Here is a 13,034-nt window from a genome sequence, read left to right on the forward strand (position 1 = left end):
AGGGGTGCAGGCAAAATTATAGCAATGTTACCACAACTGCAGGTTCAGTGATTTAAATAATCTACTTGATCTAACTGCAATGTGCTTGACTTCTAAACTGGTCTCAAATTGTGCGATCCTAGGCAAATATTATTTCACTGATTCGCCTTTTTCTTCATCGATCACATATGAGAGCACCTTCAATGTGTGGTTCAGCGTGTCTGCTCTATAAAAACCTCTTTTTGATTTAAAAGACGAAACTTTGCTCCATGTAAAATCAGAGTAAAGCCTATATAAAGGGTACCCGTGACCACTGACATGCTTGCCACTTAGGCATGTTTCTCAGCTTCTGTTTAGATGTGCTTACTTTTAAGAAATATATTACTGAAGCATGAAGTGGTAGTGTACTGTCATTTACGGGCAGCTAATTTTCCATTTGAAATGGCCACAAACTTTCCCAGTGACTTGCAGTTGTACTGATAAAATTATTTAGTGTACAATCTGTCTAAATCAGGTTTCATCAAATACTTATTTGCACATCCCCTGTTAAAGTGTTCTAATTTGTTTTGATCCTATTAATCTTCATGATTACAAAAGAAGTGCTTTCCTCACTGCTATGTTTTGAAATATCTGTACTGTTAATTTATAAGCTCTTGGACAGCTAGAAAAACACACTCCATGTACCGCAGCACAATTGTCAGACAAGTCACTTTACAAATTCCTCTAACTTTACAGTGAGAAAAAAGGTGAATGGGTACTGGGGTCAGGGGAATCTATTTTGGATGCCCCTGCTTTAGCATGGCACAAGATCGAGGATGAGTAAAGCTTCGACACAGTGGCAGTGTATGTTATGCATTCTTCTCATTGGAGGATGGAAACCAGGCTACATTTAAAAATCCCATGAGCTCCTAGTTAGAAAAAGACTGCTGAATAGTTCTTTCTGAGTATTGCAGTTTGGTAGATGGTAGAGGGGTGATGGGTTGGAGCGTAATTTCTGTTTAAAGTCAAATTTCTCTGATGACAGTCGGGTGCAGAAATCACTGTGCCCCTTTTGAGGTACTTCTGATTGGTGCCAGTCCCTTTGTCACCAGCGGTGAGAGGTGCCATCACTTTGCACAAAGGTGGTGTCTAAGAAGTCTGAAAATGACATTTAAAAGCGAACAAACCCAAACAGGTTTTGAAGCCTTATACAGTGAATCCACATTTCCTGTCTGTAAAATGTATATGAAAGTGGGATTCAAACTACCCTGCTTTGTTCCAGTTGCAAGCTGTTCCTGCCTATGTACTCCAGAGTACTTAAAGATTTAATTAGCAGCTTGAACAGGTGCCTGGCAGCCAGTCTCCCAGAGTTATGGGGACATCACCTAAAGTCAGTGTAGGAAGCTGGCTCTGTATCTACTATACCACAGTATTGTAAAGTGTGCACAGTCCATTGGATCCCCATAGATACAGCGGGGGCTAAAGTAGATTATACCTCTTTTGCTGTAGTGTGGTTGAGCAGTCAGGCTTATCAGAGGGTAGTGTTAAGCATTTGTTGTAGTCAGGCAAGAAATGTCACGCTCAAAGACTGAATCCAGACCAGGTATTTGTATAAAACGTTGTTACTTTGTTTTTTCTTTCTAGAACGAAGATTCCCTTAGTAGCAGGTAAGTAAGACTTTCAATACATTTAGCAAGCTACAGTGTATACTGGTTTTGCAGAAGCATAAAAGTTACTTTGCAGTAGAAGAAACGGGTTATACCACTGTAGAGTACTCAAAATTACTCCACATTACTTTCAAATTACTTTGTAGTTACTATTCTAGTTTGTCATGAAACAAACTAGTAACATTGTCTAAGCATCACAGGACATCATTAAGCAGGTCACCCTTTTTAAAGACACTAAGTTACTTTTGTTGTTGTACAAGACAGTTCAACACGGATGATTTGTCAGAGAAAACCCTCCATACAATCCTATGGAAAAAGCAAGTGTTAGGTTTACAGTTAAGTAAACTGTTTTGGATACTGAGTTTTGGGGGTAGAACCAAGGTTCAGGTTGGCACTCAAGGGGCAGCGGCACTAGTGTGGCCCTGGTGCAGGGTGCCAATGTTAGCCAATAGGGCTATGGGGCACCTAGGTTGGAGGCTGCTCACAGCCAGGCCACTCAGTCTTGGTGCTGGGGTAATGGGGAGGGCAAAGGGGGGTCCCAAGTTAGCACCAGTAAACTACTACCACCACCTGCGGCAGCCTTGTGCCGGGGGCTTGAGAGGTGTTGGGAGCCCAGTGCAATCCTATGGAGGGTGTCAGCTTTGGATTTGGGTTGCAGGCTCGTTACAGGAAGTCTTCCAGGAGAAACCAACAGCTGGGCAGGTAAGTAGAGCTGTCCCTCGGCGTCCGGACACTTCGGGATCGGGTCCCCAGGACACAGGGTCGGAGACTACAGGGTACCTTTTAAAGTCCGGCATCTGCTTACCGGTCCGGTTGCGATGGAGGGGAGTGATCATGAAGAGGCTGCAGGCGGCGACACAGAACCTTGGCGGTGACACCCCTTGATTGTTTGGGGGTCCATAGCGATGGGGGACCACTTAAGGACGGAAAGACATGGGTCGTGGACGACCGGAGCTGAGGTAAGTCCTGCAGCACGGGTTGGATCTTTTGTGGACAGGGCTGCTGTCCTCAGTAGTCTCAATTCATAGTTGAAGTGAGGGATCAGTCCTCCAAAGTCTGGAGGTTGCTGATGCATTTTATAACAATCGGTTTTTCGAAGCTGAAGGCAGGCCGGTATGGCTAGCACCAGCCAAGTCAGTTGGACCTGGTGTTTTCACTGCTGCAGCGTCTTCGGGATTCCAATCTTAGGGCGTCAAACTGATTTCTGGGTTCGGGGTTGCCCCTAAATACTGTATTTAAGGGGTGTTTTGGGTGGTCTTGAGGTAGTAGCCAATGGTAATCTGCAAAAATGGTGGGCACTGAAGTGGGCTTCACCTCGCCTCCTCCACATTAGGGGTGAGATTGGCAGAGGCAGGCACACCTGGGCTGTCCAAGTTTTTCCCACTGAAATGGGAGTGCGACAGGAAAGGCTGGTGGTCGCCTCGCAAGGCCTTGAAAGCTCATCTGCCACAGATGGCTCTTCCTGACCTGGGGGAGGTGTGAACACCTCTGCCCAGGAAAGGTTTTGTTTCTGGGCCCAGAGAGCGAAGGCTCCCACCCCAGAGGACCAGAAACCTGTCTCGTGGTGGCAGGCTGGTTGTCACCAGTTAAGAATCCACCAGAGGATTGTTCAGTGGTCCCGTCTAGAAGGGACCCCTGAGTGCAGGGAATAATAAATGTGACAGTGGAATCACTGCAGGTTTATTATTCTGTGATGTTTGGTCATTTCGGGTTTCCTAGCACCATGATGGCTTTACTGAATACTGGGATGTTTGGTATCAGTTTCACGACCATATATTCAGGATGGCTTTAATCAGCACTTATAATATCTAAGAATGGCCTTAGATATTATAGGTGCCTGTCTGTTAATGCAGATAGGTGATCACATGAGTGAAAATGCACCCTGACTTAAGGGTGACTTACCTAGGCCTCATGCAGTGCTGGGTAGGCATGGCACACATGGATGTGTTCCATGTTGACTCTTCACTTTAAGCTGCACCAAAACCCACAGGCTGCAAATGGCAGTGGTGCAGGTTTGTGGTGAGAGGTCTTCGAGGGTGGCATAATACATGCTGCAGCCCTCGGAGGCCTTTCCCTGGCTACCACTCCCATAGCTCCGCAGTTACCCTTTACAAGGGACTTACAGGTAGGCCAGAGTTGTGCCAATTGTGGAAACAATGGTACAGGTTTTAGGGAAAGAACACAAGCCATGGGTACCTTATTGGCAGGGACCCAGGGTGCACTCGGTCAAAGTGCATCAGAAATCTGGCAAAAAGTGGGGGGTTACTGCAACAGAAACCCACTTTCCTACAGTCAACACTTTCCGTTTGAGGTGATGGTGTGCCTAAAAATGTCAAATGAAAATATTTTGTCCGTGGCATGTATAGCTGTAGATAGGCATGCTATGCTGTGCATGCTCCTGCCATCTAGTGTTGAGCTTGGATGTGGACAGCTTATTTTTTTTTCAAAGAGGTTTTTGAGTCACAAGATATGGTGACTCCACCTATCACTGTTAATGCTCATGGGCATCTGCTCCACTGTTTGGCTTGGGATGTCTGGTTTGGACGTGCATCCTGCAATCTCCGGTTCAATATCATGTTCTCTTCATCACCGGTACTTCTGGTTTCTTCCACCCTGATTCGCGTAGACTCATCTTCGTCGACCTAGACAACAAAGTTCTTTCCTGCCCCCTCTTGGGGCCTTCTCCATGCCATCTTCCATGAAGAATGCAGACTCCATAATGCTTGATCCATAATGCTTTTGCAGAACTCTCCACAGTGCCATTCGAAATGCCCCATGACAGATCACCATTGGTACTGTAACTTGTGCCTTTTACCGGAGCAACTCAACCAACTATCCGACCACCTGCACTGAAGAAATTGCTCCAGATCCGACCATAGACTTCGACAGCCACTTCAAAGCTTGCTTTGGCTTCCAAGAGTCCTCCGGCACTGAAAGGCCATTCGGTGTACGATGTACAGAAGCCAACATCTGCATCGAAAGTGTTCAGCATCCATAGCCCCATTGTCAACTGGGTCAGAGGATCAATAGCAGCTAATAGTGCTTCAGCTGCAGGAGGCGCTTAACACCTGACATCGTCTCGCCATCCACCTTCACTTTCTTTCCCAGAAACTTACCTTTGTGAAAGAGCTTCCTCAAGCACCCTGCTCTCCACCCACATTGAGGAAGCACTTGGGCACCCTGCACTACCTCCTCCTCTTCCTCCACCACCACCACCTCCTCAAACACACAAGGGATCACCATGCTACTGTAATGGGTTTCCTTGGTGGGGTGGATCCTCTTACCTCCTTGAGCCAGACGAGGCATCGTTTGATGTAAGATCCATCACAGACTGGTTTTTATGCCAATAACCACACTGTGTCTACATTTTTAGCTGTTTTTTATGACCTTGGTAGGTATGGTTAAGGCCGCTTCCATGATTTTACCTTTCCACGGCCTTCAATACAGTCTTGCATAGCCGGTTAATTTCAAAATGTATGATACTGGCTTACATTCGGAAGCTTGCCAATGGTCTGGTTCCTTCTAAAAAAAAAAAAGAGATCGTACTCGGAGCAGCTTGGCACTTTTAGATCCCATTCCCACAAATCAGCTTGTGGAGTTCCACAAGGCTCATCTTTGAGCCTGACTCTTCAACATTTACGTGGCCCCATTAGCACAAAGCGTAAGGAAATGGGGATTTGATGTCTGCAGTTATGCCGACGATACCAAATTGATTATTTCATTGGGTGAGAGAAGCGAGGAAACCCAAGGCAAGTTTCAAGAGTGCCTAACGGAAATAGGTTAGATGACCAGTCATTGCTTTAAAATTTCAATGCAGATAAGACTGAGATCTGCTATTCGGTGTGTTAGCCTATTTTGGGAGGCCCTTTGGTGGCCTAAATATCTGGGGCACATGCCAAGAAGTCTGCCAAAAACCTCGGGGTGATTGTGGACGACTCTTTCAGTGTAAGAGATTGTCAAGGCCACTTACGGCAAATGCCTCTGCATCCTCAAATTATTGAGAAGGTTAGTTAACTGGATTCCAATGCCTTGGCAGAAAATCATAGTCCAGGCCTTGATTACTAGCCGTTTGGACTGTGGTAAATCCCTCTTTATGGGCATGGCATATTGCCTCTTTACAAGATTACAATTGAATTCCCAATGCTGCAGCCAAGCTAATTTGTGACCTAGACAGATTTGGCTTGGCATCAAAAAATAAACAGGTGCTGGGGACAACGACCCAAGAGACAATATCAACACACCTATAGCTACAGACCCAGACCTGTACGCAACAAAGCCATCCCCTTGTGATGATACCACTTCGTATCGGAAGATCTGCAGGGATTTCAACCATACACAAGGTAGAGATTCATAGGGATCAAGAAGACAAGGACCCATGAGTCAGTGTGGTACCTACCAATGCTATAAGGCATGAAAAGAACTGCTCCTAAAACCTTTAAAGACTCTGTAAAAGCTAGGATAATCGACCAGATATCATGGGCCAACTTGCACCTTACTCTCTGGTGGTTCTTACAGGCCAAAAGCGCTAAAATGCACAGGGCTCTGGTGATGCTCCTCTGCCAGATAACAAGAGCAGAAAGATTGATGCAGCGTGCAACCGTGTCACTGCCAAATCTGTGAACGAATGGAGAGTTGCAAAGTATCTGACTGCTCTCACATCATAACCGTGCTCCCTGAGATCAGATCCAGGAGCTCCTCCAACACCTCCCAGTTGAGTACAAGAAGGGGCGACATAACTGTCAGAAGGGACGCTCATTTCGAACACCATCCGCTATGCCCTAGAAGCAGCTGACCCAGCAAAACCTTGGATGAAGGCTCCCACCTCCACCTCAGATCTGCCCAAAGAAGCCCTAAAAAGGAGCCTGACCACGCTTTGGACTAGCACGGAGTGCATGCCTGACCTTAAGACGACTGACACTATCCCTCACCAGCAAAAGAGAGTAAGGCACTTAACTCTCTTTAGGTCCCCTACGCACTGGAAGGCGATACCTAGGACGCCAAAGCTGTCTTGCAGCCGGAAGGACGGGGCTCAGAACATCGGCTCCTTGGAAGATAACGCTCGCGAGCCCTGGGTTCCCCTTATCGACCCCCGCACCCGAGGTGAGCAGACCTCCAGAGGGGATATCGAGAGGTGCTACCTGTTTTGCGGCGAGGGGTTTGCCCGAAGGGGGTGCCTTTTGGTTGCCTGACTCTGCAATTGCGTCGCCCGTGACCCAGCAGTGCTGCTAATTCTCACTGCTCACCGTGTGGACTCCTGGGGCATGGTGGTGTGTGGAGAGCCCTGGGAGTGGCAGCGCGACTTTAACCATGCGCCCCTGTTTGCTGCTGAGGAGCCCGTCATGGCGGCGGCTCGCAGACACGGAATCGAGCCTCCATTCACTAGACTTTGGGTCTTCCCAAAGTCTGCACGGCCCGCAAACTGTGCCACAGCACACTCCACAGCACCCGCCTCCCCCCGCGATGACAAATTGGCAAGAGTAAAACACTGAGGTGACCAGAGCGACCCCATCATGGCCGAAAATGATGACTTCTTCTCCCCCCCCCCCCCCCTGCTGAACTTTGACTTACTCTTCCCGTCCAGGACTGCGCCTACCCTTATTCGGACATCTGCAATTCTTTCTTTCCTCCCCGCTCTACTCCTATCCACTTACCTGCTGCTGACCTCTGCCCTCACCATGTCCCCACCCTGCTTACCCGTGAATTTTCCCTTGGCATGTGAGATCTAGCTATTTTGCCTGATGCCCGATGGAGCTACCTGGTTTAGCTATAGGGGAGAAAGGTCGGGGATTCCATCCTTGGACGTCACCTACCCAGTCGGTCTTCAGCCAGACTTCCTTTCAACTCTTCTGTCTTCTCTTCCCCCATCCTCCCTCTATGTCTCTCCTCCTCCTTCTCCATGCTCGTTTTATGTTTCCCTTGAGACCTAGCTATTTGGCCAAAACCCAGTGGAGCTACCTGATGGCTATAGAGGAGATGGGTTTTGGGACTCCCCCTCGACCTTCACCTACCCAGCCGGACTTTGGGCAGACCTTCCTTCGTCTTTCTGCTGTATCCCCTCTATACTCCACTTATCTCGTTCTCTATGATCTTGTAATTATTTTTCTAGCAACTGTTGTATATTGAAACGGATGTAATCTTGTAATTCTGTTGAACCTCATGTAAAGCGCTCGGATACCTCCGGGTCTAGCCAGCGCTATATAAAATTCTTTAAATAAATAAACACACGGCATTAACTTGAGTGCCCTGATTAAATGCTGTGCTTGGCTGCATTCTCTGGTTTTAAAAATCATCCCAACCTGCCTTTCGTAGGGCAGGACCTCTTCGGACCACAGGTTAAACAGACACTACAAAGGCGATGGGAGCTCTCCAGGTGCCTTCTTCACTAGGTTCCTTTGGTTGGTCCCACTATAGAGGGTGTCCAAGGCCCCTCCCCCCTGAGGCATCTATCTCCTACCAGAGGTAGCAGCCCCAGCAAATGCCATCATGGGGAGGGTACACATGTGTTAACTCTAGAGGGGCCCAAGCTAAATATCAGCCCCCACAGTTGAACAGGTAAACGCCCCCAGTAGAAAGTAGAGGCACTCATTCGCAAAGGGGCCATAGAACCCATGCTGCACAACCACCACGGCAAAGGAGTGTACTTGTACTTTCTCATCCACAAAAAGGACTGGTCCCGCAGACCCATGCTCTACCCCAGGCCTCTCGAAATACATCCCGTCGGAGCACTTCCACATGGTGGCACTCCTGGATGTCCTCTTTCTAGTGCAGCAAGGTGACTTCATGATTGCCCTCGACCTGAAGGACGCCTACTTTTATATACCGTTTCACCTTGCACATCACCGGTACCTCGAACGTGGTAAGTGGCCAACATTACACCTTTAAAGTATTCCCCTCAGGAGAACCAGCATCGACATCTTCCCTTACTTACGGTCTGGTTGATCCAGACCGCAACACAACAGCAGTGCTTTTCACTCACTCAATTCACCATCAACCTTGGCATGAGGGCATCCTGCATTGCCATAGTTCCCCATGCCAAGTTATACATGCACCTGTTGCAGGAGTGCCTAGCTGCACTGTGGTCATAAGCAGAGGGCCGACTGGAAGATTTGGTGTTGATATGGGGCCTCACTAATCGCACTGCAGTGGTGGAACAGACCCTATCTCAACCTAGTTCCGCTAGTGACCATTGCAACAGATGCTTCCCTCACCAGGTGGGGGCACACTTTGAAGATTTGACTGTTCAGGGTATGTGGGGCACCCATTCAAGAGGGGTCGCCACATCATCTGGTTGTAATTGCTGACCGTCCTGCTAGCACGCTAGTTCTTTTCCCATTTTCAGCACAAGGTAGCTTTCATTCGCACAGACATGACCACCACGTGCCACCTACAGAAGCAGGGCTGCACTCACTCCCCACAGTTGGCTTGGGCATTAGGCAGTTGGCACTCCATCACAAAGTCTATCTCCTAGCAAAGTATCCCGTATTTCCGTCATCCGGGATTCCGCAATGTAGACCTCTTTGCCCAAGCCGAAAGCGCAAAAAGCCCACGCTTCGCCTCCAGTTAATCCATGGGCATTACACTATGGATGAATTGGTCAGCAATATTTTCTTACGCTGTTCCGCCTCTTCCTCTTCTTCTAGTTGGTGGTTTGGCGGCTTTGGCAAACATCCCTCACTCTCATCCTGGTGGCACGAACCTGCGTCAAACCGCCCTGTTTTACCACTCTCCTCGACCTCTCCCATGAGAAGCTGGCACTCCTGCCAGACCTGCTCAGCCACAGCGCACCCGAATATTAAGCAGTTAACCCTTGCGATTTGACTCCTGAGGTCTTACAATTTGACTACCTAACTCCAGAGTGTACGTCTGTCTTCAAGGATGCATACAGGCCTACGAGAGCCTGCTATGCAGTTATATGGAAGAGGTTTGTGCACTACTGTGATCCAAGGCACATCAACTATCTCAAGGCATTGTTTCAATATTGTCCGTTATCTGCTTCATTTGCAGAAGTTGGGCATCGCTTATACTTCCATTAAACTTCACTTGGCCGCCGTTGCTGCCTACCTTCAGAACAAGCAACCTCTGTCTCCGAAGTTCAAGCCTTCAAGGCTTTCATGGAAGGATTTGAGTCATTCTGCTCAGTGTTCCAGCTGTCCCATGGAGTCTCAGCATAGTTCTCACCAGACCGCCTTTTGAACCACTTCACTCATGCCCTTTGCAGTACCTTTAGTGTCCATCACCTTCCGCAGGAGTGAGGGTACTTTGGGCTCTAACCCTTCAAGAACCCTTCTTCCAAGTTCACTCCTATAGAGGAGTCGTTCTGACAAACCACACATCTCTTCCCAAGTGGTCTCCTCAAACTATCGAACTTCCAGTGTTCTTTCCACATCCTGTCTATGGCAGAGAAGCTCTTCACACACTAGATGGCAACAGAGCCCTCAATTATTGCATTGAAAGGACAAACCCATTTCATGAGTCTTTCTTTCCCCAAACTACACAAAGGCATTGCTTTCTCTAAAGCTGGAATAACACGATCGTTGGTCAGATGTATCTAGACCTGTTATGCTAAAGCCAAAGTATCTTTGCCTGTCCCTCTCAGAACCCAATTTACCTGCAAAAATGGGACCATTACTTTCTTAGGCAACATTCCTATAGCTGACATTTTACAAAGCAGCTACACGGTCTGCTCCACACATGTTCACCAAGCAATACTGTGTGGGTGTCTTAGCATGCCAACAACCTAACATTGGTCAAGCTGTACTCCATACACTTTTCCAGTCCTCTGCAACATCGTCTGGCTAGCCACTGCTTAAGTAAGAACTGCTTTACAGTCTATGCACAGCATGTGTATCTACAGCTATATATGCCACAAACAGAAAAGGTTCCCATGTAAGCATCAGTTTGTGGCATTTAGTGCTGTAGATTCACATGCGCACACACCTCCCCAGAAGCCTTTGGTTGTTGCAGAGGCCTTATTTCTTCATTCTTATCATGCTCATCATCTTCTGTATCTTTATGCTCTATTACCATACTCGCCTTTCTTCCGGAAAAATATCCCAACAGTTGAGCCCATGCGCAATACCAGTAATAGATGGAAACCCCACACCACATGACTCGAAGACTTCTTCCAAGAAAAACAGGTTGCACACATCTGAGCCCAACACTAAATGGCAGGAGTGTGCACTGCATGTGAATCTCATCACTACATGCCACGAACAGATGCTGACAGTGACATCTTCGTTTCCTACTTTCACATTTTTTTCTTTTTTATTAATAATTTAAGTGTTCCTTTCAATGATCTCTTGCTGAAGTCGGAATGTTGTCTACTTACCAGAGAAGTGTAGCATTCCAGGTTCACCCATGAGTTTCATACCTCTTCCCCCCCCCCACCCCCCTTAAACTGCAAGCACGGAGAAACCTAAAAAATAGTAAACAATGCAAAAACTGTTTGTTTTTTAACCCAGGCCTGTTCGATCTTACCCTAGAAAACCTTTTATTGTTGTCCTTTTTAGGGGCAAAACATATTTCCACATTTCCCACAATTAAATTAATTCTTTATTCTTCTGCTAACCTTGTGGTGGGGCATTATTTAATAATGAGTTCTAAGTTAAGGAACAAACCAGTGTTTTTGAACCGTTGTAAAAGGTTCTCTTCTGCATTGGTTAGTCGTTTCTGCGCAGAATTACTGTTTTGGATGTATCTTGGTCGTAGCATCTGTGTTCGAATGAATACTTGGGGTTGGAATGAGATTTGTGTGCTTATGTTATTTGACCTGTTGAACATGTGCTTTTGGTCATAAATTAAAAATTCTTCCCATTACAGTGGCCGAACTTCTACCAAGACCGAGACCGATACTACAGAAACTATTATGGATACCAGGGATACCGGTGAAGACTCTTGTCTGCATTCCTCGGCCAAAGCCGCTGAATGTGCCGCTGTGCCGTCCACCTCTGGAAATAAAACTAGAGGCCTGGGGACTATGGGGGAGGGGTCGCGGGGATCAATATGTACATTTTCCTTTTTTTAAGAAGCGTTTGTTAAAATTAAATTGTCTAATTCTGTAAAGCATTTCAAACTTAGCTAAATATTTGTAACCCAAATGTTTGTGATCGCCGCGCTACAGCAATGCGCACGCACAGTGTGACTGAACAGGGACAGTGTCCTTCCCTCACTCCATGAATGTTGGGTCCCACCTTGGCACACGCAGATGCAAAATGGTCCATCATCCAGAAGAGGCCCCCTACCTACACCATTATTTCTTTCAGGCACAAACTTTGTTTTCTTTGAAAAAAACTTGTAAGCCTACCACTTTTTTTTTTTTTTCTCCTGCATAGAATTTGTCATGGTTTTAACTGGCGGGAATACAAGAATCTGGTGATATTGCATTGCGCCAGCTGTTATCCTCCACTGGGGTTGGAAGCACTATAGCTGGTTATTGTAGACTTTGTTCAAACGACATTAATTTGCTAGCCAGGAAAAGGCAGTTTTATACTATTACAACAAAAAGGAGGACTGAGACCATACTCTTAATTTGATCTGTGAAGCTAGATTTTTATTACACTAGCTGATGTGGCACAGCAATATTTTGTGCACAGCAGCCCCTAACTTCTCTTGTGCTTTGTGTGACTAGTCAGCACGTAGAGGTGGCGACAACAAACTGCTGTGCCGTAGTGAACTAGTCTGTATGTGCGTGAGCCCAGACCTGGCCTCCTGTGCCTTGTGAAACTTGCCTACTCGCAGGACCTTGAAGCGGTCTTGTGCTACCACTTTGCATAATAAGTGTCTGCTAAACCATAAGCACTTTATCCGCATCTTGTACACACAGGAGACTAGAGCGTCCTGCTGATCCTGTGCCATGACACCAGACTGTATTTGCATGAGCACTGACCCATCTTTACGTGCGTTGTGATGCAAATCTGTTAGTACATGGGGCCAGTCTTGTCCACAGCTACGTACAACACTAGTGTGCACACAGAAGCCTATTGCCACATGCCACAGTTTGCATGCCTTTACACAGGAGTTTTCTGTTTGTGCATGCGCACAGAGGCATCTTCCCATGCCTTGTGAAACCAGTCTGCACAACAGCCATATACAATCCACACGTTCTTCGACAGACTATATATGCAGGAGACCATCACACACTAGTGTATACACAGAAGTGCTCATAGCTGCCAGCACTGCTAGTTTCACCTGCGACAGTCAATGGCAATCTGAAGCTGCCTGTTGCGACATCGTAACTTGATGCACAAGTGTGTAAGTGCACGAGCCCAAAGCGGTCTATAGAAAATCTGATTGACCCAAGTCTGTATATACAAGATCCACATCCGTCCGCTGATGTTGCTTCTATGAATTGACCTATGACTTTACACAGGAGTCCAGAGCGGTCTGCTACTGTGTAAGCACAGTACCCCT

The 13,034-nt window shown here is 47.0% G+C and overlaps 1 protein-coding gene across 4 annotated transcripts in view; it reads left to right on the forward strand.

Annotated features, from left to right (window-relative positions):
• The window catches only part of HNRNPUL2 (heterogeneous nuclear ribonucleoprotein U like 2), a 473,541-nt gene that overhangs the window by 29,098 nt on the left and 431,409 nt on the right, over positions 1-13,034 (forward strand). The window contains exon 13 of one of the 4 annotated variants that reach the window (XM_078660590.1): positions 11,445-13,034. The exons of the other annotated variants lie outside the window; for them this stretch is intronic. Coding sequence (XP_078516716.1) covers positions 11,445-11,513 — 69 coding nt within the window. The 3' untranslated portion in view covers positions 11,514-13,034. The remainder of the gene's footprint in view (positions 1-11,444) is intronic. 4 annotated transcript variants of the gene reach the window in all.

This window comes from Lissotriton helveticus, chromosome 9, assembly GCF_964261635.1.
Source record: "Lissotriton helveticus chromosome 9, aLisHel1.1, whole genome shotgun sequence".
Taxonomy (NCBI): domain Eukaryota; kingdom Metazoa; phylum Chordata; class Amphibia; order Caudata; family Salamandridae; genus Lissotriton; species Lissotriton helveticus.